This window comes from Anopheles gambiae, chromosome 3 (genome assembly GCF_943734735.2).
Source record: "Anopheles gambiae chromosome 3, idAnoGambNW_F1_1, whole genome shotgun sequence".
In the NCBI taxonomy this organism is placed as follows: domain Eukaryota; kingdom Metazoa; phylum Arthropoda; class Insecta; order Diptera; family Culicidae; genus Anopheles; species Anopheles gambiae.
Genome location: NC_064602.1, coordinates 29,355,083 through 29,380,033, shown reverse-complemented (window position 1 = coordinate 29,380,033; position 24,951 = coordinate 29,355,083). Strand labels below are relative to the sequence as shown.

General features: G+C 40.5%; 2 protein-coding genes across 4 annotated transcripts in view; both read left to right on the top strand.

Moving 5' to 3' along the window:
• LOC1280215 (zwei Ig domain protein zig-8) overlaps window positions 1-24,951 on the top strand; it is a 163,161-nt gene that overhangs the window by 26,090 nt on the left and 112,120 nt on the right. The gene's annotated exons all lie outside the window — the stretch shown is intronic.
• LOC1280200 (zwei Ig domain protein zig-8) lies at window positions 15,521-20,802 on the top strand (the record flags this gene model as incomplete). The annotated part of the gene is made up of 6 exons (XM_061653044.1): window positions 15,521-15,883; window positions 16,128-16,244; window positions 16,646-16,739; window positions 16,933-17,060; window positions 20,232-20,511; window positions 20,599-20,802. Coding segments are annotated over 6 exons (1,113 nt in total), but the record flags the coding sequence as incomplete, so codon positions are not given.

The following is a 24,951-nucleotide window of genomic DNA, read 5'->3' as shown; positions in this document are numbered from 1 at the left end:
CAATGACCCGCAACAAGAAGAAAGAACGAGTGAATGAAAGTGGTAAACTCATACAGAAGGCCCAATTCAATTTGCAGCCACTTTGTCAACGTGTCCCCATGCTCAAATCAATTATTCAAGGTATTGCAGCTGAGTAAAAGCATTTTTTGTAGGATTTTTCAAAATTTATGTCTTTGGCATGAGACGGAATTGAGCATTTTGAAGCATTTTATTTACCAGCCAAATAAGTCGAACTCAGAAGATGAAAGCATTTCGAATTGCATAAATATGATTTTGGTGCTTTTTTGATTATACAAAACTAGTTACATTTTCGTGTGGGCTTTCATGGATGATGTCTGCTGACGTTTAAAGGGTAAAGTAATTTTTTCAGTCACCAGAACAAAACAATTTTTTTACTACTTATGTTTTAATTTAATTCAAATAACAAACTGTATAAACCATGCGAGGTAAACCAAGACGATTAATGACCTCTCTAAATAGCGCCCGCATTGCATCAAGGGCCTTCCTGAAATAGAGAACGATAACCTAATTGCTCTCATGCTTTTACGGCTGCATGACTTAAATTGGTGGTTGAAAGTATGTTCGACGAAAAAATCTTTCCCATTTGCTGTAGGAAGATGCACCTACCGTGGCCTGGTAAAATGTGCCAAAGGTCCCACGCGAGTGCTGCTGCGATGGGAAAATTTGTGGTTCCAAACGGTAGCCCTTAGCGTGAGTTCAAACGTGTTTGTATGTGCATGAGAGTGTGAGTGAAGGATGTAGGTCAACCTTTAACCACTAATGAGTTTCCGCAGTGAATGTAAAATTCGATGAAAAACGACAGGTTGCATCGGATCGCAAGCCGCCAAAGCCTCGAAAGTTAGTGGATTTCTTCCGGACGACCCCTGGCATGCACTGGATGACCTGCAGCTCCCAAACTGGTAGTAGATTGAACAAATAAAACAAAAATCTACTGTGGTAGCTTGCTTTTACACTAACACAGTGTACCTAGCATCGCAATAGCGGGTAAATGTGAAAATTTGAATATAGCCTATCACGGTATCGCTTCCGGCAACGGTGCAACGGTAGGCCGCTGTGATGTTGAGTTCACAAGGTACGCTCGCCATAAATGATCACCTAGTTAGGTTTGATTTTTTTCCAGATCCCACCACGGTACGGAGTTCAACCGGTACGACCCCGTGTATGCATGATGCATGATATTCTATTTCCCCGCGCGAAACATGGAGACGCCTGGTGGCTGTTTCACTCTTGACAATTGCTGAGGGCGACTGCTGCACGCTGCTGCACGAGGTGCGTGTGACATTAGCCAGTTGCACAATCAGCGAAATGTGTATACTGCAAGGAAGAGAGGATACTTGGTGTTGTATTCAACGTGCCATCCGTTGGACATGCTGATCCAATAAATCATTCAAAGGTTGCGCCTCGGGCTTCGATGGAAAGGTTTTTGCCGAGGTGATGGAGACATGTGCTGTCATTCAGTGTCGTTTTCAACCTATTTTCATACGTTCGCTTATGGGAAAGGTATGGTTAAGGGGAAAAGAGGTGGAACGAACACTCACTACAGCTCAGGCCTTAGCCGTTTGTTCTGTTTTATTATTAACGTATCCAATTTGAAGAATTGTTGCTTTCTGGTGTTATGCATGGGTTGTACTGGATTGTTTTGGTATTATTCATTCATCTGTCAATTATGCAAAAAAGCTGTATTATACTAAGACCGTTTCAAACTTTAAAAATAATTTACAAACTAAATTATTCATTCTTATTTTTTCAGTAATGGCCACACTGCGCTCACAGTATGGAATAAATATATTTTTCCTTATCATCGTTCATTTAAACCACGGCAAGTAAAACAAACAGTAACAATATATGAACCTCATACTTTATTCAATTGAAATTAAAAGTTTTTGGATAAAAGGGATATCATACGTTGAATTTCTGTTAATAAATTTGTAGGTAAATAGATAACATACATTTAACAAAAATATTTAGATGCATTATAAACAAGGAACAAAGAATATTGAATATCAAGTATTTGTTCATCATCTTCTGTGTTTCTGTCATTGGGTTTAGCACTCTGAGCAATTCAGATACCATGCAATATATACTCTTCTAAACTTTGTTTATAAATTATTGTATAGTTACTTCTGGTATGCTGTTTAAGTGGCAACTGTAGCGCTTTTTTGCAGGCAATATTACAATTTGGGCTTTTTACTCCTCTGTGATGGGAGAAGTTATTCAATGCACCTTACATGTTTGCTCTATGCGATGCATACTGTTCAGTTTCTTTTTAATGTTTGTTTAAGTTAAATATTTGTTTAACAAAACCTGCAATAGAGTATGATGAATTATATACGTAAAGGTTTCATAAAGTACAATAACGAGTCATCATTATACTGATTTTCCTCGCCACACATTCATACGCGCACAATGAGGCATACACAAGTATTTTTAAAAGCTCAATACTCATTCGTCAACACATAAAACATACCAAAGAAACAAAAAAAAACTGTTACGTAGTGTCTGTTTCTTTTATTTTGTTCTCTCGAGCCGTTTTGTTTCACAATCCCATCCTTTGGGAGCACGTGAACGGCACAGTCGATCTGTCCCAACCCGAGTGTACAGCATTTTGATTTATTAGCTCTGATTGTCCTTCAGTACACCGGCCGGCCCCCGGCACTGTTTCGGGACCACACTGGGCTGATGGTGCATTCGCTTTCCCTCGAGCTATTGAAATGAAGAAACCGCGAACAAAAAAATATACAAGCCAAACACACATACATATACTCGCCCAAGGACTCGTTTGGAGCGTATCATTATCTTTGTACAATTTAAATCGAAACAACGCAGAAATAGCCTTGTGTTTGCTCGTGTACACGCTTTAGGACGCGGAAAGCATCATCAAGGCGAAGGAAAGTGGCAAACAAACGCGGAGGATATGATCCATTGCATAAGCAAAACATTGAAACGAGGCATGAAGCAATACTGTAATCTGCTCGCTACCATCAGGCCAGGTCAACCGAGTGGGGGAACGATCCGAAAACCCGACCTGCCCTGTCTACTGCTGAAAAAATTGAGCCTTTTATGTTCTTTTCCTTTATTTAAGTAAGGTTAGCGGAGCTATTGTGAGCGTTTGTATGTGAGTACGTTTGCAATGTTTTGTAGTTGGCTTAGTGTCCCGCCTTTAGGGATTCATCAGTTGAAGTGCTGCAACAAGCGTTGATGTTTCATCATTTCCACGGTCATTGCTTAGCGTGCCGGTGTGTGCCGTTGTCTGGAGGGATTGGAATACATTTTATTTGTGTTGTGGAATTATTCATTTCTCAAGTCTTCAAGTATAATTACCCAAATTAACCAAGAGAAAGATCTTTTAATGCATCGATCGTGGAAGGTGATATGCAGATAACAAGAAGTATAATTATACAAATTGAGTTCCGTTTCTGTCTCGCAGGACCCTTGCTTGTTTTTCATCAGAATCAGTCAATGTGAGGAACTGTCGTATGTGTTTTAATGCTATATTGTTAGTTTTTGTTTTGTGAAACGCCATTGTAGCATTTGCTGTTGGCTTTTTATGCATTCATATTCCGATCTTTAAAACCCGAAGGATTTCAATAGACTTTTACTATAGACTATATTTACAATAGAATGTTAAAAAAATGGAACTCAACGGAAATATGTACCGAAACAAGTAAACTAAAACTGAATCTTCGTTCAGATATACCTCTTCGCATCGATCATTTCAAACAATGGATGAACAAATTAACAAAATTCCACGGAACCCCTTCCTCATACATTAACTTGCCTTCGAAAGAGTTTTGGCAAATGAATCTCTTAAACACACAAGCAGAAGCTCCATGCCGAGAGCTAGAATGGTAAATGGCTATCATATTGAAGGGCCGAGCTTTTTGTGCTATTTCTACTGGCATGCACAGAACTGACAGGAAGTGATAACGCCCGATAGTTGGAATCAGATTTTGATGTTCTGGGAGGAGCATCTAGCACAAGATCGGCTCGGTTGGCTTTTCGTCATGTTTTTTCCTTGATTCTCGTTGAGATTCGGCCGGGAGAAAAGCTATAGAACAGTGTCGTTTGTTTCAGCAGTGCAGGGTTTCTCGGTACGGTATCGATTATTTGGTGAAAGCTTGGTATGTCAAGAGGGATGAAATTTCTTTGGAGGTAATAGATTTATAAATGTATTTCCATTAATCTTGTTCCATCGACGAATCATAAAAACTGGTTTGGTTGTTTATCAAAGTTTACAACTTGTTAGAGAATCAGGAATGAAGAAACATACCCTTTCAAGAAAGAATCACAAATACTAGATTCATAGTTTTCCCTTCAAGCATATGGCTTCCATGTATCTTTTACAAATTCCGAAGCATATTTTCCTTTTATTCTCGTTCTGGTAACAGAAAGCAAAAAGGTATTTACACAAAAAACACACAAAACCTCCCTTGTCCTTGCTTCACTATTCTCGATCGCTCACTTGTCATGCGTTTGTTGCTGTCAGAATACCGCAACGGCCAGCGAAATCCCATCATGCCGGTGCCGGTGGCCACCAGAACAGGCTTGCGTTTTCCATCCGTCCTGCCTGGCGTCAAAATTGAATTTGATCGCAAACATACACACATAACAGCAGCACCACGGCAAGGCTTTTACTGCCAACCGTTAGCGTGGACGAGTGTTGAGTGATTTTGTGTGTGTTTTGAAGCTCCGTATTTCTGCCCACTCTGCTCATGCACAAGAAATCTGCGTTTCGCACAAACTGAAATCATTTTTTCATTTTACTAAATGTGTCCAAATTTTGGAGGAAGAGAAATGAACGCAAAAAAGCAGCAGAAAAACAAATTGAAAACACGTCAAAACATCATCAAATGTCTTGAAACGCTTGAGCATAACGGTGGCTTTACTCTAAGCTCGGGGATTACTTTATTTCTGTTTGGTCCACATCCACCAGAGCAGGCGGCAAAACAAAAAGGAGACTTAAAAACACGCAAAGCGAAAGCTTAAAATTACCCAAACGACTGCGTGAAGCGATCAGGCGGAAATTCTCACACACGCAAGCAAAAACAAAAATGACGTTATCGTTCCGTGCGAAACGCCTTATTAATAGCCATTTACGCTTAACGATAGCCCGGGCTGGCTGGTCCCGTTTGTACCGGAATGGATTTGCATTTTTTGGCAACAGCAGTTTGAATATAGGAGGAGTGAAGGACAGGAGGACACAGTAATTCGCACCAATCGATTGACTCGTTTCTCTTTCCAACGACACGTATTCACATCCACGAACGCCCATCATATCAATCGTCGAACACACGCAGCATGCCAAAATGATGTAATTTAAATAATAATGGTTCATTTCGCTTCCGCTTAAGTCTAGAGTTGATGCCTGCAGCAGGAAGCAAAGCTTAGGCACACGAACATTCACTTACTTAATGGTAGCACGTTTGGGAGAACAAGAGATCGTTGTGCATTGTGTGAAGAGTTGGACAGTTCTGTTTTATTCTCTGCATCGTTCCATTTTTGTATCGTATTTGTAAAGTGATACGGTTGTGTTAAAATTGATATTTCACAAACACGCTCTCAAGGACACGTGCGTAAGGTGTTTAATACTGTTGTTGGGGACAATGATGGAGGGGATGAAAAGTTGTAAATAATTTCCGAATTACATTGTGTCTATGTTTGACGTAACGGAAAGAGAGCTTGCCTGTGTGTGATTTAATGTTTAAGGTACAGTGGCCGGCAGATTAAAGTGGCCACTACTTACAATTTTACACTTTTAACATTTTTTACGTGAAAAATGAAGTTATTTTACTGCTTTATTTTTTGAAACATTGTTCGTGATATGCTTAAGAATGCGCAGTACCATAGCATAACAAAAGTGAGAAGTTTGCTTCAAGAAAAAATATTTTTTCCAAAATTGATCAAAATAACTGTGCTAAAATAAAGTGTATAACTCTTCGTGTTCTTATTTTGGCACAGTTATTTTGTATAACTTGAGTCGTCTTCCTGTTGTAACATCAATTTATTTACTAACTCCGTATTTTTCACAGAAAACAGATAAATTCATATATATATAAATTTATTTGTATGTTTTTCGGGGGTGTACCACTTAAATTTTTGATTTCCATTAAGACCAACAAACAGTTTTACAAAATGATTTGCAATTGCCTTTTAAGCATTAATATGTTCTACTCAGTACATTGGTAGGGCGTTTGAATCCGTAGATGTTTTTTTTTTTTTTTTTTTTTTTTTTTTTTTTTTTTTTTTTTAACAATAATATCTTAATATGTAATCTATTCTAGCTTACCCTACATTAGATTTATCATGCCTGGACGAGGCTATTTATTAAAGGAAAAGTCGAGACCGAACAGCGATTGTACAGTTTTTCCGACTGATTTTGGATTTCTTCTTTGAAGGGAAGAACACCAGCAATGGTGTATAAATCTGCATTCCTTGTGAAGCGGCTTGTGTCAGTTACCATACGTAACAATTTGTTAAGCATGATTTGTAGCCTACAGAGGTGAGTTTCCGCACATGTACTCCATACTGGAGCTGCATATGTTGCAACTGGTAGGATTATCTGTTTATAAACTGCCAATTTATTTAATTGCGATAAACGAGACCTACGACTGATCAGTGGATAAAGGCATTTCAAAAGAAGATGCCCTCTTTCTAGGATGGATTCGACATGTCCCCTGAAGATCATCTTGTAGTCTATCGTAAGCCCCAGATACTTTACCGACGGCGACCATGGTACAGTCGTCCCATTAACTAAAAGCCCCGGGCTTAGAGGTGGAGTCAGCGTTTTCTTAAAACGATGGGGAAATACAATTGCCTGGGTTTTGGATGGATTGATTTTGATCTTCCAATCTGCAGCAAATCTCAGGAAGGCATCAAGACATCGTTGCAACCTGCTCTTTAGTTCAATCATGTTTCTACCTTTGACTGCAATGGCAGTGTCATCTGCGAACAGAAACAGCATGCCATCACAGGGGAGGGGAGGGATATCCGTAGTGTACAAGATGTAAAGTAACGGAGCAAGAAGGCTCCCTTGTGGTACACCTGCTGGCACAGGATTTGGATCAGATAAGGCAGAGTGCAAGGCCACTCTGAATGTTCTGTGTTTTAAGTAGCTGCTAATAATTTTAACTAAATAAACTGGAAGATCAAAATCAACCAGCTTGTGTAAAAGCCCACCATGCCAAACGCTGTCGAATGCTTTTTCAACATCTAACAGTGCTACAGCTGTGGATTTTGAATCTGCTTTGTTTTGTTCGATGCAACCCTTGACTCGTAAAAGTTGATGAACTGTTGAGTGTTCTTGTCGAAAACCAAATTGTTCCGGTCGAATGAGATTAAGCTCAGATACCCAGTTCTGTAGGCGGTCAAGAATTATCCTCTCAAAAAGCTTACCCAACGAGGGGAGCAAGCTGATTGGACGATAACTTGTTGGAAGCGTGGGGTCTTTACCGGGTTTGAGTATAGGCACAACCTTGGCACACTTCCATGTGCTAGGGAAGTAACCTAGTTCGAAACAAATGTTAAATACCTTTGTGATCAGGCACAGTGCCTTCACCTGTAAATGTTTGATAAGGATGTTAAATATCTTGTCAAACCCGGGAGCCTTCATATTTTTCATGCGACCGATAGCAATCCGTACGTCAGTGATGGTCACTTTCTCTTGTAGAGGTACAGTAAAAACTGAATCTTCCAATCGTATTAAGGTGGTAGCCACTTTAGCCTCGTTGCGACTCGCCCTGTTAACACCATCCGAGTGAGCATTGGCAAACTGGCTGGCTAAAGCATTACTTTTTTCGCTAGGAGTAACTTGGATTTGCCCAAGAGAGGTCAAAGGGGGGACAGGCTTTGGCCTCTGTTTGAGTATCCTTGCCACTTTCCAGAAAGCTGGAGCTCTGGTATCCATTCTTTGGATGGAACGACCAAAATTTTCATTTCGTATAATTTCAACCCGAGCGGATATTTGTTTAGCTATAGTCGACGCAAGTCGCTTGGCAGTGATATCACCTGTGTGTTGAAAAATTCGCCGGAGTCGATTTCTTTCTTTTATCAGTGCTAAAGTATGGGAATCCATGTCCGAAAACTCACCCCTGATCATTGATTCTTTGACACAAGCCGCTTCCGCGGACCTGACAGCTATTTCAAGATTTGCGATCGCTATGTTTACTTCTGGCTCGGAGAGAATTTCCGTCGATTGAATTTGATTGTCTACCAGGCGACCGAAGCGCTGCCAGTTTACATTTTGGTAGTCTTTACGACGTCGGATGGAACCCGCGGAGACGGAACAGTCTACCTCTGTCACAATCGGAAAGTGATCGGAAGTAAGCTCATCCAGGGTTTCAGGTTTACTGATTTTTACATTAGTCAAAAATAAATCCAGCGTGCTAAAAGTGCCCCCCGCTGAGATGTAGGTTGGAGAATCCGGAAAATCGACTGTGAACTGTCCTGTCTCTGAATGGCGAAAGAGTAATTCACCGTTTGTTATACGTCGGAGGTTGTTCCATGCTTGATGGCGTGCATTGAGATCCCCACCAACGATGAGCCTTTGGTGAGAACGGGTGATGATGTTGAGATCATTTTTAAACGCGGCGGCTTTGCCATCGTTGCGCCTGCACTGCATCGGACAGTATGCTACGATGATTTTTATTAGCCCGATTGATAGTTGCACTTCTATACCCAGAGCTTCAATGACCGTGGTGTTCAGGTGCGATATTTGGTTGAAATTTATACCACTACGAACGATGATAGCAACCCCTCCGCCTCTGGTAGTAGTGCCTTGCCGGTCCAGTCGTAGGAAGTGGTATCCTTTTAAGGAGAAATTAATATCTGGTCTAAGGTGTGTTTCACTAACAAGTGCAACGTCCACTTTTTGTCGAAGAAGGAATTCCATCAGGGGTATTTTCTTAGCAGCGATTGATCGCGCATTCCACGTAACAATGCGGAGTTTAGCATCCATAACGAATGGCTAATTCCGCAATAACGGCGAATTTTTCATAACGATTTCGGCAAAGACGGAAGCGTTGTGTCATAATTCGTAGTATCTCAACCCATTCCTCTATACTGAAGTCGCCTTCTTCGTCTCCTGGTAACGTATCAGCTGGAGCAGTAAAGTTGTGCGATGATGGTGCACGCATAGCAGAGCCATTCATTGGTTGTGTACGCATGATGGTTGCACGTGTGGTGGATTCTGTAACAGCCCGATCTCTGGGTAGCCACGGGTTTGTAGTAACGTCAGGGACAGTATTTGCTGCTGTTGTAGTAGCAGCTGTATTATGATAGGCGTTGGGTGCATTGGCAGGTGTAGGCAGACCCAAATGCTTAAGAGGCGGAAAATTGGCATTAGTTAATGCCGGTGGAGGTTGCCCAGAGGGTTTTGGTTGCCTATGGGTGTTGGTCGAAGTTTTTTGACGACTTAGATTGTAGTTATGTCGACTTGGACAGTCGGGATCAGTACTACGGTGGCTACCATTGCAGTTTGCACATTTAGTAGCCTCTGGAGCTTTGGTAGGGCACGTTTCAGAGTCGTGTTCCTCAGAGCAATTTTCACATCGTTTCTTCATAGAACAATTTCTTGTTCCATGACCGAAGGCTTGGCAACGGTGGCATTGAACAATACGGCCCTTACCACTGCGATGTGCCTCCCATGAGACACGAATGGAGTCAACCGTGCGGATGCACTTGAGAGCGGCCAGTGTGATGGTACCCTTTGTGAAATGAACAAGGTAAAGGCATGCCTGCCTGCTATGCCCCTCGTAGTGTTTTTTGGATATTTTGTGAACCACCAAGGGTTCAATGGATTGCTCGCGTAAAGCGGTGATAATATCCTCTTCGGGAAGATCCGGGAGACCACGGATTACTGCCTTGAAGGGTTTCTCTGAGCGTAGTTCATGGGTAAAGAACTCCTTTCGATTTGCCTTAAGTAACGTTAAAACTCGGTCACGAGTTTCAGCAAGGCTGATTATTAGTTTCACTTTTGCGCCAGCAAATTGATAGACAATACCGGGTATACCGGCAAGTTCAGCGCGTAGCTGATGATATGGTGCGTTGACCACGATCGGTGGTATGCGTGCAGAACGGATCACCGTATTGGGGCATGAGGTTGAGGCAGCAGTTTGAGGGGTTACCGCTGTATTGGTTGTTTCGACACGAACACTATCGTGCGAGCGATTTTCTACTTCCATAGCTCCCTCAAGGGAATAGATACTCTCTTTGGAGAGCGAGGCATTTGAATGCTTGTCTGCACAAGCAGGTTTAGATTCCTGTGATCCCCTTGGTATGGGTGCTGCAGCCGGTGTGAGAGTTGTTTTTTTGTTCGATCTAGATCGACCACTACTGCGAGAGCGGACCTCGATGAAATCATCGTCGCCGATGTCGTTCTCTTCGGTTTCAGATGATTCTTCCAGCTGAGAGTGCTTCAGGCGTTTATCTGGGGCATCAGCTGCTGATAACGACATACTCACCTCTGAAGGATTAGAGGTATCTTCCCACTTTTTCTGTCTCTTTTTCCCGCGTTTCGCCATTCTGGCGACTCTTCGCACACAGCAGTGTGCTCGGCTCTATAGTATTTTTGCACTAGCTAAAAAAACACGTCCGTTCGCGTCGAATGCTAGATTAGAACTCCGATAAATTCATACAGGATGCTTGTATAGGTATTAGCTTTCATTATGCCGTGGATTAAAACCATGCTCCCCACTTCTCGTATAGAAATCCCCTCCCTGGTCATTACATTGCACTCTTCATACACATTGGTTTGTTGGATCGCGTCTACTTATTTTTGAACATCAGTTCTAATTCGGACTCATCTGTCCAAATACCAGTTTTTCATCAATCTAACGATATATCTGCAGGTTCTTGATCATATTGAAGCCAATTGGCTTTGTTAGTCTTGCTGTAGCTCGGGCGAGGAACGTGAAGGACGCTACATCTAACGGGCAGTAAATTACGAAAATTGCAATGTGATAGCTAGGGGGTGTTTCTCTTTAGGAGTAGCAGGAAAACTGGTGTGAATCGAAAGTACAACTATGGCTGATACCTTTTTTAACATTCTTCATCACTACTTTGCGATATTTCTTTAAAAAAGGTGGGGTTTGAAAACTAAAAACATGTTCCTACCGGCTAACATCTCAACACACACAGTCAATACAAAATCATTTCTCAACTAGTATCGTATAAAACTGCATGTCCTCCATGAAGTCTAAATTTTTGTTCCATCGAGAATTTGTGACGGATTCTATGTGCGAAGGTGGATAAAACTGGTGTCACACACAAATAAATTTAAATTTAAAGTTCTTGATAACGCTTGAGAAGAACCAGATGCAAAAACTAGATGCAGAACTTGATAAACTTTTAAAAATTAGAAAAAAATACGCCAACGATCCTCGAACATGTAAAGAATGCGAGAGGAACGCGTATAAATTATAAGTTTGCTGTTATATTTGTTCAGAATAATATTTTTTGTAGAATGAATAAAGCGGGCACTTTATTTTGGCACAGTGTTTTTGATCAATTTTGGAAAAATTATTTTTCAAACTTCTCATTTTTGTCATGCTATGGTACTCCGCATTCTTAAGCATATCACGAACAATGTTTTAAAAAATAAAGCAGTACAAAAACTTCATTTTTCACGGAAAAAATGTAAAAAATCAAAAAAATTTAAGTAGTAGCCACTTTATTCTGCCGGCCACTGTAGTTTATTCTTGCAGTTTCAGCAATAGCATTGGAATGTGTGGAAATTATGGACAGATTTTTGTAAATGGTTGTATCTTATCCTTTCCAATTAAATTAGAAAGAATAACTCGGGATTCATGCTAGCCGATAAATCCCATTGTTGTAGAGCCTATAAATTGTGAATTAATGAGATAAAACACATTACACGCGCATTTAATGCATGCGAAGGATATGCTGTATAAGCGAGAATGCCGATGGTTATAAAGAACGGCAAAAAAAAGCTTACTTATTTTATCCCTTTTTTCGGTGCGGTACACGATCATGGAACCATTTGTCTTGTTTTTAACGAACATTGTGCAGAGATATCCAATTCGGTGTATTTGAGAACAGACAAAAAACCCTCACCAGTTCAACAATGGCACAAGGAATATTCATGAACTCCGCACCAGTCAGAAAATCTAAGAAATTGTGACCCTTTTTATACACCGAGCAGGATCCTGCCTTACAGCTGCTCTAGGAAGGTTGATGCGTACATATTTCGCCTCGAAGAGACCTTTCCGGAGTCGAATGCGAGTATGTGCACCGAGGGTTTTTGGTTTGGTGGACCCTCGCTCGAAATATTGCGGTAAGATTACGCGAGTGTAGGAAGTCAACTTAGGAAGGAAAAAAGAATGAAACCTCCAAGCAAAAAGGATCACCGGAGATGGAATACCGACACGCTAACCGGAACCGGAGTCCCTTTGGCTGGAAAGCCAGAGTAACAGGCCTTTACGGTTTCGAAGGAGGATATTTAAGGTCGAGACAGTACTTTATGAAGTCCCAATTGTAATCCTTTTATCTGTTATCTGCTTTGTTCGTGTTCAAGTGCGGCAAGAAGGGTGTGTTTAAAATAATGCTGCATAGTTCCAGTAGAGGTAGAGGGCAGCTTTTAATGGCTCGTACGCATGCACGGCAGTGCAAGATGTTTCGCGTAAAAGTGCCAGAAAGCTTCCCAACAATAGAATCAGTATGAGAGAACCCTTTTTTGTGGAACTGAAAATGTATGAATATTAATCTATGGTTTTGTACCTCATGGTGGGGTCGGTTTAGTTGAACAATGGTTTGGTGTGCATGCCAGCGTAATACCATTACTGTACAACATCTGTTTCTCATTTGCAATCTGTAAACACGGTAAATTGATAACCAAGATGATAAGGAAGCTTTCAAAGTAAATCAATAAACTTAAATGATGTGTTTTATTTTTATTAGAATCAGTCATTCGGGCGAAGTTATGAGCCTGAATGTAAGCAATCTGTTTTAAAATTTCATTACTTATAGCAATCTCATAGAATTCTAAGCATTTTCCACTATTTATGTCTGCATTTTATTGACAAGAAAATGACAAGGACCTCTGATACTATGTCGGAACTTCAACCGCAGCTCTTGTTTCATCGTGTAACCTTTCATTAGTTTCAATTAAAAAACCCAAAAATTGCATCAACCCTGCAGCTGAGTCTGAATTCCATTTAAATGTATGTTACCTACTGAGAATAGCTGCACGTCGCATTTCGCAAAAATCGATCCACCCCAATCTACGACTTGTTCTGTTTTCCCTTTAATCATAATCAGCACTCACACCGCATCAATAAATCCACCCAGCGGTCGATTGCTATGTGTCACAGCTGTATGATACTCCGTCACTCCCGTTCTCCTGACGTGCCTGGCGGTGAGAGTGTTTTCCGTTAATTAACTGTGTGCGTTCCCTTGACAGATTCCAATCACGTTGCTCAGTTGCCATTCTGTGAAGCTTCCAGTCTCTATGTGTACCAGCTGCGTATCCACTGGGGAAGTGTGCCAGATTTAAGATCAACATTTCCCACTACCATACTTTCTGCACCTCTCAGCAGCATGGATTGACTGTTTTTCGCTTCGGACCGATTCCACAAAACCAGATGGGAATCGGCTTTTTCCGGAAATGATAATCGATAGGAAAATATGTCTGTGTGCCTCTATGAGGGTTTATACCCAGTCACAGGACACAATCACGCTGTCAAATCACAGGCAAAAGAGCTTAATTATACGCTTATAATCGTTACCAATCAATTTGGAATAATTGTGGCAGTCCATCGGAATTAACGTAATGGGCTGGAATTATGGAATAGACGAAACGAGTTTGTTACAAGGTAAAAACAAAACGCCCCCAGGGCTTTGCTAATCAGTTAAACTAAGATGAATTTCAATGTTTTACTTGATAATGAAAATGTATATTTTTCAAGCATCTTATCAGCTCTTTTCTCCTGAAGGCTTAACCGGTGAGGCGTATCACACTGATTGTCCTGAGTTATGACTTTGAAGTCTATTTTTCTAAACAACTGGAAATCAACACAAATTGCAATTAAAACTTTATCCGTTATCAGTTTCCCTTAATCATCGGAATCTGTTTTGCAGTAACTTTAACTATAATTTCGTTTGATGTTCGGAATGTACCAATCGTACCGATGCTATCGTTGCACTTTCCCAAAAACTGTTATTGTAGATCAAACGTCCACAAAAGCACAAAAGCTGTCAAAAGCGTTTCGTTAAACATTCAAACATTCACACTAACCCGCCCTCCTCTACCAACGATATCCAGTTGCACTTCAACGCAATCACATCACAATCGCCAACATCACTGAAAGATTATGTGGCGACAGTTGATTTATGTATCTTTTCCCATGTGATAACATCTCACACCTGCCTAGCAGAGCTGTCACTTTTGATTGGCTTTGCTGGTGTTTGCTGTTTTGCTGTATTTGTGTGCCCAAGGAGGCTTACCGTGCTCGAAGCAATAGAGCCGCATTAAACCGCAACGGCTATGAGTGTTAGAGCAAGATTGATAACAACGATAAATTAATTTACGCTCCAGGGCGATGAACCCAAAGCTTCACAGTGGCTGGATGCAGCTCAATCCAAGGGAACAGAAAGGCTTTTCCTTTGACCGTCATGGTCAATTGAAGTGACTTTCTTGCTTTTGGTGAGCTTAGAACATTGATATTATCCTTCAAGGGCAAGACAGTCACAGTCGATCTTATGAAGAGAGAGATACTGTAGCGTAGATTATGTATATTTAAGCTTGTTTGCTTGAGGTAACTTCAACCTACTGGAAGTCCATGAAGTTCGTATGGGTACGATGAGTTTTCTCACTGAAGATGATGGTTGTGATTGTTTCAGGTAATGGTCATTCTAGCAATTATTGATATTGTAGTTATATTTAGCCTTTAAATAAAAAAATAAATTTAATAAGGAATAATAAGTGCTTTTATTATTTGTCAATAAGAACGTTTAATAGAAAGTGAAATCCCAATAATAAATTACATCAAAGCTAAATGATTGTAACCGTTTTGTTTTTACTTGCAAAACAAATAATCTGAACTCCTGCTTAGATGAAAATTATTAAGTCTGAATAGATAAAGCTTGTTATAACATTTTACAATTTGATTCATTTGTAAATGTTTTTTTACTATAATATTGAGCTTCCATGGTATATGTTATTTCAAAATTATAATTTTCCTTCAATACTTGAACTTACTTCAATTTCTAGTGAGCTTTTGACACTTGAAGCTCTCTGCAAATCTGTAATATGTCTTCCTTCATAAGAAAGTGGGTAAAAACTTTATTAATGAAAACAACAAAATATACAAATTTCAATTATAATCATCCCAAAATCGTGAAGGAAACAGTGTTTTTCATTTATCATCCCGACCTTCTGACGTTTCGATTTCCTGTGTTCGACAGCTTCCAACTGCCACCTCTAGTTTGTATCTTTTCTCTACTTTCTCCCATTGCCACCGGATCTGTGGTCATCGATTGAAAACTCCCATCCCACAACACCAACTCGGAAGGAATTACAAAGTCACTGCAAACGTTTTCGGAGGAACAGTTCCTCCTGGAGCTGAGTGATGATCGCAGCAGTTCACCGGTAACGCGTCCTCCGATACGCAACCGGACACCGCCGTACCTTGGCAATCTGCACCTTGGCTTTCATCAGCACCAGCAGCATCACCATCAGCATGCGGAGACGAGTGAGAACGAAATTTACGACTCGGACGAGAGTAATCTGCTCCGGACGCCGCTCGACCGTGGGCCACACTTTGATTTGTCCGCCTCGAAGAACATTACAGCGCTGGTCGGGAAGACGGCCTATCTCAACTGCCGGGTGAAGAACATCGGCAACAAAACGGTAAATTTCAATTTCAATGGTGCTGTGTATTGCTTCTGTACTTGTTTTTTCCTACCCAAAAGAACGCGTTTTGCCCGTTTTTGTGTCCTTTTTTGCTTTCGGGCTCGAGTTGCTTCCGTTCGGATAAATTCTAACCATGTGTTTTTATTTGTTTCTCTTTGTCCTCTGTGTGTGTGCTACACCTGTTCATATATCACAACACAACGTGCAACGTCCCCCTGTGCGGATCGTTCGTCCTCTGCAGGTGTCCTGGGTGCGGCATCGTGACATTCATCTGTTAACCGTAGGTAGATTCACCTATACGTCTGACCAACGTTTCCAGGCTGTACATAATCCCCAGACAGACGACTGGTCGCTACAAGTAAGCCCCCTTATTCCTCTGCTATCCCATTGCGTCACTCGATGTGTGTTTTTTTTTTTTATTTAGTGCAACTCCTATCACTCTGTCCCTCCTTCTCGATGAGCCTTTTGAGAGCTTGGGGAAAAGCACAAACGATGAGTCAGCAAACTATATGAAATGCGATAAAAAATGAACCCACTCTTCCTCTATTGACACTCTATATGGCCTATTCGGGCCATCGATCATGTGCTGGTGGGCGTTGGAAGTAGATCCATGTGCACACGCACGAATACGCAAGCTCTCAGGAGATTCCGTCCGTGGAGTGTTGAACTCTCTTTTTTGTCCACTCTATTTTTCCACCTCTTTTGCGTCTGTCTATCTCCCACTGACAGCTAATACCCGTTGGTTCGTTGTTCTTTCAGATTAGATACCCCCAGAAGCGGGACACGGGCGTGTATGAGTGCCAGATCTCCTCTACGCCACCGGTCGGGCACTCAATGTTCCTCGCCGTCGTAGGTAAGTGTCCAGCCGGACTAAATGCACCGGGCTGATACTGGTTTAATACCCGTTTAGGATACGTATTGCTCGTTCACTCTCTCTCAAAGGCCTTTGAGTGTTTCGTTTTTCTGGGGTATAGGTTTATTTCCATTTTAACAGACACTTGTTTTCTTCTTTCCACGTGTCCCTATTACTCCATCTCCATCTGCAGAACCAATCACCACGATCGTTGGTGTGCCGGATCTGTACGTCAACACGGGCTCAACTGTAAATTTAACCTGCATAGTACGGAACTCGCCCGAGCCTCCTTCAACCATATTTTGGACCCACAACAATCAGGTAAGCGGAGAGCAGATGTGTTAGTGTTTCTGGGGATGAGGTTTTCTTTCTTTATGGTGCGTTGGATTATGACTTGAATTAATGTGGGAACATGTTCGCAAGCTTAAGGTTCAAACGTTATCCATTTTGATGTCACGTTAGGAAGGGGGATGTATTTGAACTTATTTGAAGAGATGATGTTTTTTGTGTCCTGAATGAAATATCTGTTATCTGGCAGGGTGAATTATAAATCTAGCTATGTAAAATCTTTTTGTAAATAAATAAACAGAGGTGTCGGTAGTATTCAACATAACATCATGAATAACAATAACAATTAACAATAAGGTTGTATAAAATTAAAAACAAGCTGACAAGTAAAACAAGCTAGTCAAAATGACAAATATGTGTATATCTCTTAAGATATAAAAATATCAATTCCTTGATTTTGATACTTCAAAAACCCATTACAAGGTTGAAACCAATTGATGAAATAATGATAACATATACAGTGTCGGACAAATTGATAGGACCACTTATCAATTTATTATTCACTTATCATATTTCATGTTTTAAAGTGAATTTATCTTTACCAAACTTTCATGAAAGCTTTATTAGAATGTTTAGTTTAAGAATGTTTTTAAAGTTTGGTAAAAAGTTAACAAACAAAAAAGTTATGATAAGAAATGTAAAAATAACCTAATAATCATGCGCCAAAATAATAGGACCAGTTCAGAAAATTTTAAAATAATTATCATTTATTATTGTTAAAATACAGTATTTGATGTTATTGAGTTGTCGGATAACTTAACTTAAATTAGTGAACTAATGCGTATTCATTTTTTTTTGTAGAAACGCTTAGCGCAGTGCCAATTCGTTGTGTCTTTAATTAACATGCTCTAATTTACTAATGCGAGAATATTACGGCACTCGCTTAAGGGTTTTGAGCTCCCTTTGCACTGAGAGACGAAATAGTGGTGAGTACCTTCGTCTACGGGTATAAAAGCGCGTCACAGCGCTGGATCGCTTACACTGTGTTCTAAGCCGTTGCCTAGAACACTTCACACGATCCATTAGCTCGTGTATTTTTGGGTGCACTACTTCAAGCGCTTGATTGAAGGAATTCCAACGATGGGCCGTAGTGCACACTCCACACAACAACAGCGTTTAGATATCAAACGTTTGTCCGCTGCTGGGTACTCCCAGCGTAAAATCGCGGAAATACTTGGCCGATCCAAAACATTCGTGTATAACGCGCTGCATAGCACGCCCACGAAAATACCAACGGGTCGCCCACGCAAGACATCCGCTAGGGATGATGCTCGGATAACGCGATTGTGCAAGGCTGATCCTTTCAAGTCGGCCAGGGCAATTAGGGACGAGCTGCAACTTTCCGTAAGTGATCGGACAGTGCAGCGTCGCCTATTTGAAAACAACCTGGTCGGCCGGAATCCCCGCAAAGTTCCGTTGCTTCGACGGTGCCACGTTCAAGCCCGGTTGCAGTTTGCTCGAGAGCACTACGACTGGGCAGGTGAAAACCTGAACAAGTGGCGAAATGTACTGTGGTCGGACGAGTCCAAAGTGAACTTGGTAGGTTCGGATGGGAAACGCTTTGTGCGTCGTCCAAAGAATACCGCCTACCGGCCACAGTACACTTTAAAAACCGTGAAGCACGGCGGAGGCAACATAATGGTTTGGGCATGTTTCTCTTGGTACGGTGTCGGTCCTATCTTTTGTATAAAAGATATCATGGACCAACACCGATACTTAAACATCATCCAAACTGTCATGCTGCCTCATGCAGAGTGGGAGATGCCATTGAAATTCATGCATGACAACCATCCAAAACATACCGCAAAAGCGGTTAAAAAATGGTTTGTTGATCAAAAAATTGACGTCATGAATTGGCCTGCACAATCACCTGACCTGAATCCAATCGAGAACCTGTGGAAGATTGTTAAAGCTAAGCTTCCACCGGCAGGTTCTCGAACTAAAGAGAAACTGTGGAAGCAAATAGAGAATGCTTGGTACAGCATTCCGCCATCGACTTGCAAAAGTTTGGTGGAATCCATGCCTAAAAGGATGCGAGCTGTCATCCGGAACAATGGGCATGCTACCAAATATTAAATGCTACCAAGTTAGCCCAGGATAAGGCTGTTTTGTTATTTTCTTTAGTTTTTCAAATGTACGGGCAGGCCACATTGCGAATTAAAAGCCGGATTTATCATTTAATAATGATAAATGGTTAAAATAATAGAATTTTCTATACTGGTCCTATTATTTTGTCGCATGATTTTTGGGGTTTTTTTCACATTTCTTATAATAACTTTTTTGTTTGTTAACTTATCAACAAACTTTCAAAGCAGACTTTAAGCCAACATCCGAAAAATGCTTTCATGAAAATTTGGTAAATATTGATTGACTTTAGGTAATGAAATGTGATAAGTGAATAAAACATTATTAAGTGGTCCTATTGATTTGTCCGATACTGTATTATAATTTTAAAACATAATCTGTTCTGCACTATTTATTCATTTTTAAGGAATAAAATATTCTCTTGATTTGACTCGTTCATACATTTATTCAACACTTGTTTATGACTTAAACTAACCTTACATTTAAATACTTTATTAAATTGTTACAAAATCTTAATTATTTTTAAGGATGTTTTAATAATAATTCGTTATTTTCTCAAAAAAAAAACAAATTCTCTGAGTAAGCTTATCTAATTAACGTAAATAAAATCTCATTCCAAATCCCTTAGAAAACATCCTTAAGCTTCACTGTTCCTATGAAATCAATATAAGGGGCATTTACGAATATGTTGACTGACATAAAAACAGAGGCAAAATTCAAATCCTCTATAATGCGCCAAATGAAAAAGCGTGGGATCATTCTTCGGAACAAATAACTCAAAACAGTATATGATATTGCTTGCTTTAACCATTTTGTTTTCCTTCATTATGTTGAAAATGAAAATGGTTGGTCGGTCACGTTCCCGTTAAATATGCGCTTCAAAGCAAATAGCTCTTCACTGCTTCGTTCTTAAAAATCAATAAAAATGAGTGGATCGAATGAAGAGTGTCAATGTCAATTGATCGGGTGCTTTTTTCTTGGTCCAAGAGCAAATTCTATTTATACCATTTCGAGTGATTTTTCCTCATTTCTCACTTCACATTTTTTTTTTTTTTGTAGGAGATCAACTACGATTCACCCCGGGGCGGTGTGTCGGTCATAACGGAGAAGGGTGAATTGACGACATCGTACCTGCTAATACAGCGCGCCCGTACCACCGACAGCGGGAAGTACGTCTGCTCCCCATCGAACGCCGATCCTTCCACGATCAACGTGCACATCCTGAATGGTACCGTTCGACCGCCCTACTCGCTAACTGCGTCCAGGGCAATGACAAATACGACAGTGTTCGCCCGATACTGGAAACATTTCAGACAGTTTTTGTCAAGGCTACCATTGTGTGAGTGTTTCTTTTTTAATAATGTTTGTGTAATGTGTTACATATGTAAAAGGTTTCATGGATATTTTTAATCTTTCCTTTTCATAGTGGGCTCCCCGCTCAAGCGGTTAGCATTGCCGCCCAGCCAGTGGAGTTTGCCGCTGAGTTTAATAATGCCCAGTATTGCATCAACAGCATTTTTCCTGAAAATCCACGCGTGGACCAACAACTGTCGGTGATGATGGTGAAGAAATTCATTGTAGAAATCATCCCTGACCAACAAGACAAGACAGGATAGGATAATCGGAGAAAAGAGCTTTGTTAAAATTATTGTGCATTCAAGGCGGTGAAATAAAATAATTTCGAAGTAAAGTCAATTGTATTTTGATAATTTACGTATCACAAGAATAGAGAAAATTTGAGCGTAAGGTAGGTAAACCACTTGAGCATAAACTGCAAAAAGCAAACGTATTCGAATGTTCTCCCCATGATCTTAAGATAAAAGTTTAATTACAAAACAGTGCCCATTTCCCGTTCAAATGGTTTTCTTTTCAGTAGGATATTCCCATACCCATTCGTCCATTTTACTACTTAATCCTAAGCAGAATTCTGCTCTGCTCTACAAATGAATAGACGCCTTATCCGCTGTATGGACGATAGTTTAATATGTTTCCTTTACTCCCTATCCAACTCAATGAAACCACTCTTTCCTTTTAGCCGGAATGAATTCATTGTAGCTTTTCTTTACTACTGTTTAGCGCTTTTCCACTATTCTGCTTAATCGGATTATCAAGCAGAGTGTAAAAGAAATGAACGAATGAGAATCGTGGCAAATGGGCGATAAATCAGAAAACTATTAAAAATATTAACCAACCACCATCCAGTTGTAGTTTGTAACGCTTTGTGGGGGTAATACCATCGTCTGTGTGTAGCTTAACTTTCTTGGTGTTGAAAAGGGCTTTACTTTCATTATGCGAATAGAGCGAAAAATGGTTGGTAATTGCATAAATTGCATTATGTGTTGTTGGCTATAAAGGTTTGCTTTGGTAGGGTTGGGTAAATCAAATCGAAATGATGCTCCTTTTGTGCTTTATCAAAATGCATTCCGGTGGTTCGTTTTCATTTGCGCCTGTTTGAAGGTTATTATTGTTAGCCGTACAAAACAGAGGTAAATCTGTGGTCGGTTTTCCTCCTCTTTATGGTCAACTTGTGTGTTAATGTTGGATGAAAATCCCTCATCCAGAATGCAAACCACATTCGTGCCAGTTGTCTGATTTGGTTGTACTTTAAAAAGAGCATTTTTTAATGTGTACCTTTCACACATTAACTAGACACAGGACAAACACAAACAAATGGGGATAATTATTTCCGTAACCGATACGCGTTCATATGCCTGTTTGAAGCATTGGCACGATGAGGGGGTCAAAGAGAGAATGAATAAAAATGCAATTAATTCGAACCAGCGTAATAAAAACAGGATGAGACTTTTTAAATTTTCTTATTTATGTCTGTGTGGTTTCGTGTTTCATTTAATCACACTTTCAATTTGAGTGCATGTTTGCCGAATGGGAAAGTATTGCATTTCGTTCCTTGTACCAATTGGCCTTTGGCTGCTAATTCAAGGTTTTCATTTTAATAAAGCTGTTCAAGCGTGAAGACGAATGCTGCGGATAACTAACTGGCGGATTCGTGTTGTTTGTAGCTCACTTTAATTTTAATAACATCTTTTAAAATGCAGATAATTGTAATTAGCATCGAGACTTACGTGGGTAGGGATGGCCAACTGGTCCTTCTATGGCATGAGAAACCAGGATCGGAGGATCTAGTCCGTAATGTAAACAGTTGATACAATACCGGAAAGAGTATTTCATTGTGCAAAACGCTTCAAACAGATGCAATTCAATTAAATTCATCAAAAGTAGCACAAAGCATACATTACACATACATTTAATTATGCAAATGCACCATATGGATGCACCATGTACATCGAGATACATGTAAAAAATAGCGCTAATTTACACCTGCTGTACACGCTACATCCTAGAATTCAACTAAGCTAAGTATTTTCCTCTCAAAACCACAAAATGCTAGTGTTCAGGCATTAGTCGCCCAACGATTTGTTTTACTTTTTTTTGCAAAAACGTTCCTGCTTCTTGTGGTTGCGTAGTCTATTGGAGGGAGAGAAAGAGAATAGAAGACTCGCACACACATTGGCCTTCAAATCTGCAAGCATAGAATTTATAATTTAATTTCCATTCCAAAGTTTGGTACTGGTTGAAACACCTTACCTCGTTCGCGTCTCAATGCTTTACGAGCTTAACATTCAGACCAAACAGACAGACAGGTCGAGAAAGAATGAGATTTTCGGAAAACGTTGACACCGTACAAATATACGTCCCATCTTCAACAGTTCTGTCGGGCAACTCAAAAACACCACAACGATGTAAGTTGAACAAGAAATGCAGATTTTCTACCGTCCACTTCGTTAATTTGCGACTGAAAACACTCCTACACCAGGTCGACACTGCAGTCGGACATATAAAAAGCGAATTAAGATAAACAGTGACCTCTCCTTGCGGCCAGTTCAGTTCCATTTCGTTCCATTTTGTTAAGAAAGCTGCTTACAGTTTGCGTTTTATTACTGGTGATTATTACGATAATAGGCTTACAGTTTCAACGAGTGCTATATAATAAACTATGGTCGTATAATGTTGATAAGCGCACGCTCGACACCTTCAAGAAATTATCTCTCTCTCTCCCTCTCTCTCTCACTCCTTTCGAGCGTACGAGATTCACGCGATCCTGTTCAGAAGGCAATGCCGGGCGATTCTTCTGTGATCCGGGTCGGTCGGTTAAATCTCATGGGTTGAATCAATAAATTGAAAATCATGCCGATTTTCCCATTAGCAACTCGGGCAAAAGGGAACCTTGGTGTCTCGGAAGGAGGGTGAAAACAATAAAAAAAGGATTCTCTTATTCTACACCGTCACGTAACGGGCGCCATCCAAACGAACATTAAAACTTATATGTGCTTTTTCACTCCTTTCTTGCTGCTGTTCACTTCCCATCGGATTGTTGGTCGATACTTTTTCCATTATGCTCTATCTCTGTCTTTCTCGATATGGGTCTGTAAATAAGGTGAAGAGCAACACTCCAAAGCTCCTCGAAATGCTGACCTTTTCCACAATCATCTTGTGTGGAACGACCGTGCAGCTCGTCACCACTCCAACCTTCACAAAATCCCTTCTTTTACAATATCTTGGACTACGATCGTCACGCCAAGCTTCCACACACTATCTACTCTCCATTCATTTATCCATCCAACTGCAGCTCACAGATCCGCAGAGGGCAGCACCAGCTCAGTAGTGATTACAGTGACAAGCCCTAATGATGGTGAACATTAATTCTTATTCCGACGGTTGGGATGTGCCGTCCCCGCCATCGCCGCCGGTAGTGGATGATCCGGTCGCTGCTCCCACTGCCGAATCCACCTGAGACGTCACGGTAAGTTCGTAGTCGAGCACGGCATGCTTGTATAGTGTCGCTATCGTTTTGGCCGCGGTCAGTATCATCTCCGAGCGGGAAACAGACGTGTACGAACGGTGCCATTCGGTGTGTGAGGACAGTGAGGAATGAAAAAGAATAGAATGAAAGTTAGATGGTTTTGGGGGACATTGAAAACACAAACATGGAGGAGAGCACATCTCAATGAGCAGCGAAATGGATGAAGAAATGAATGACCCTTCTTTTCCGGTTTTTGGGGCTTTAAAAACTGATGATTTACGGCGGGATGCTATCGATGCATTAGAAGGATCCTTTGGCAAGGGCAGCTAATCGAAGTGGAAAATTGATAAGAGTACCCTTTTCACAAATAGGAAAATATCATGAATTAAAGCTCTTGATGCATTTTTAGCAGAATTTTCGCTGTAAAAATTATATACTTAAACACTTAATGAAGCCCTTAATCCATCTCCTTTATTGGAATTTTCTTAACTGTATTCTAATTCGTCTGAATCACGTACAGCTAGTCATTTCGATTTACAATACCCGGAACAACACATCCCATTTAATGCATGATTTTGCATTCAATGAACGTTGGTTGATCCAATCAAATCATCATGAATGTTTCTGTTTGTGTGCTTTATATTAAACAAACATACAACCGGACCGGAAACAACGCGGAAACACACCTCACGAACGAACAACATCAATCGGTCAATCAATTTAATTCGCCAATCAATCAATTTAATTTTAAATGTTTGTTTAACGGCTGCTCATAAAGTAACACGTAAACTCTGTGCCATTGCTGTTTTGATGGAACATCCGGACGGACCAGTGGACCAAACAGAATGGAAATGAAGCGTTTAATGAGTCTATTTTGCTTCGACGGACGGACAGGAGCTGGAACAACGATCGAGACGTTAAGTTTGACGAAAAACATTGATATCATTTTGATCGATC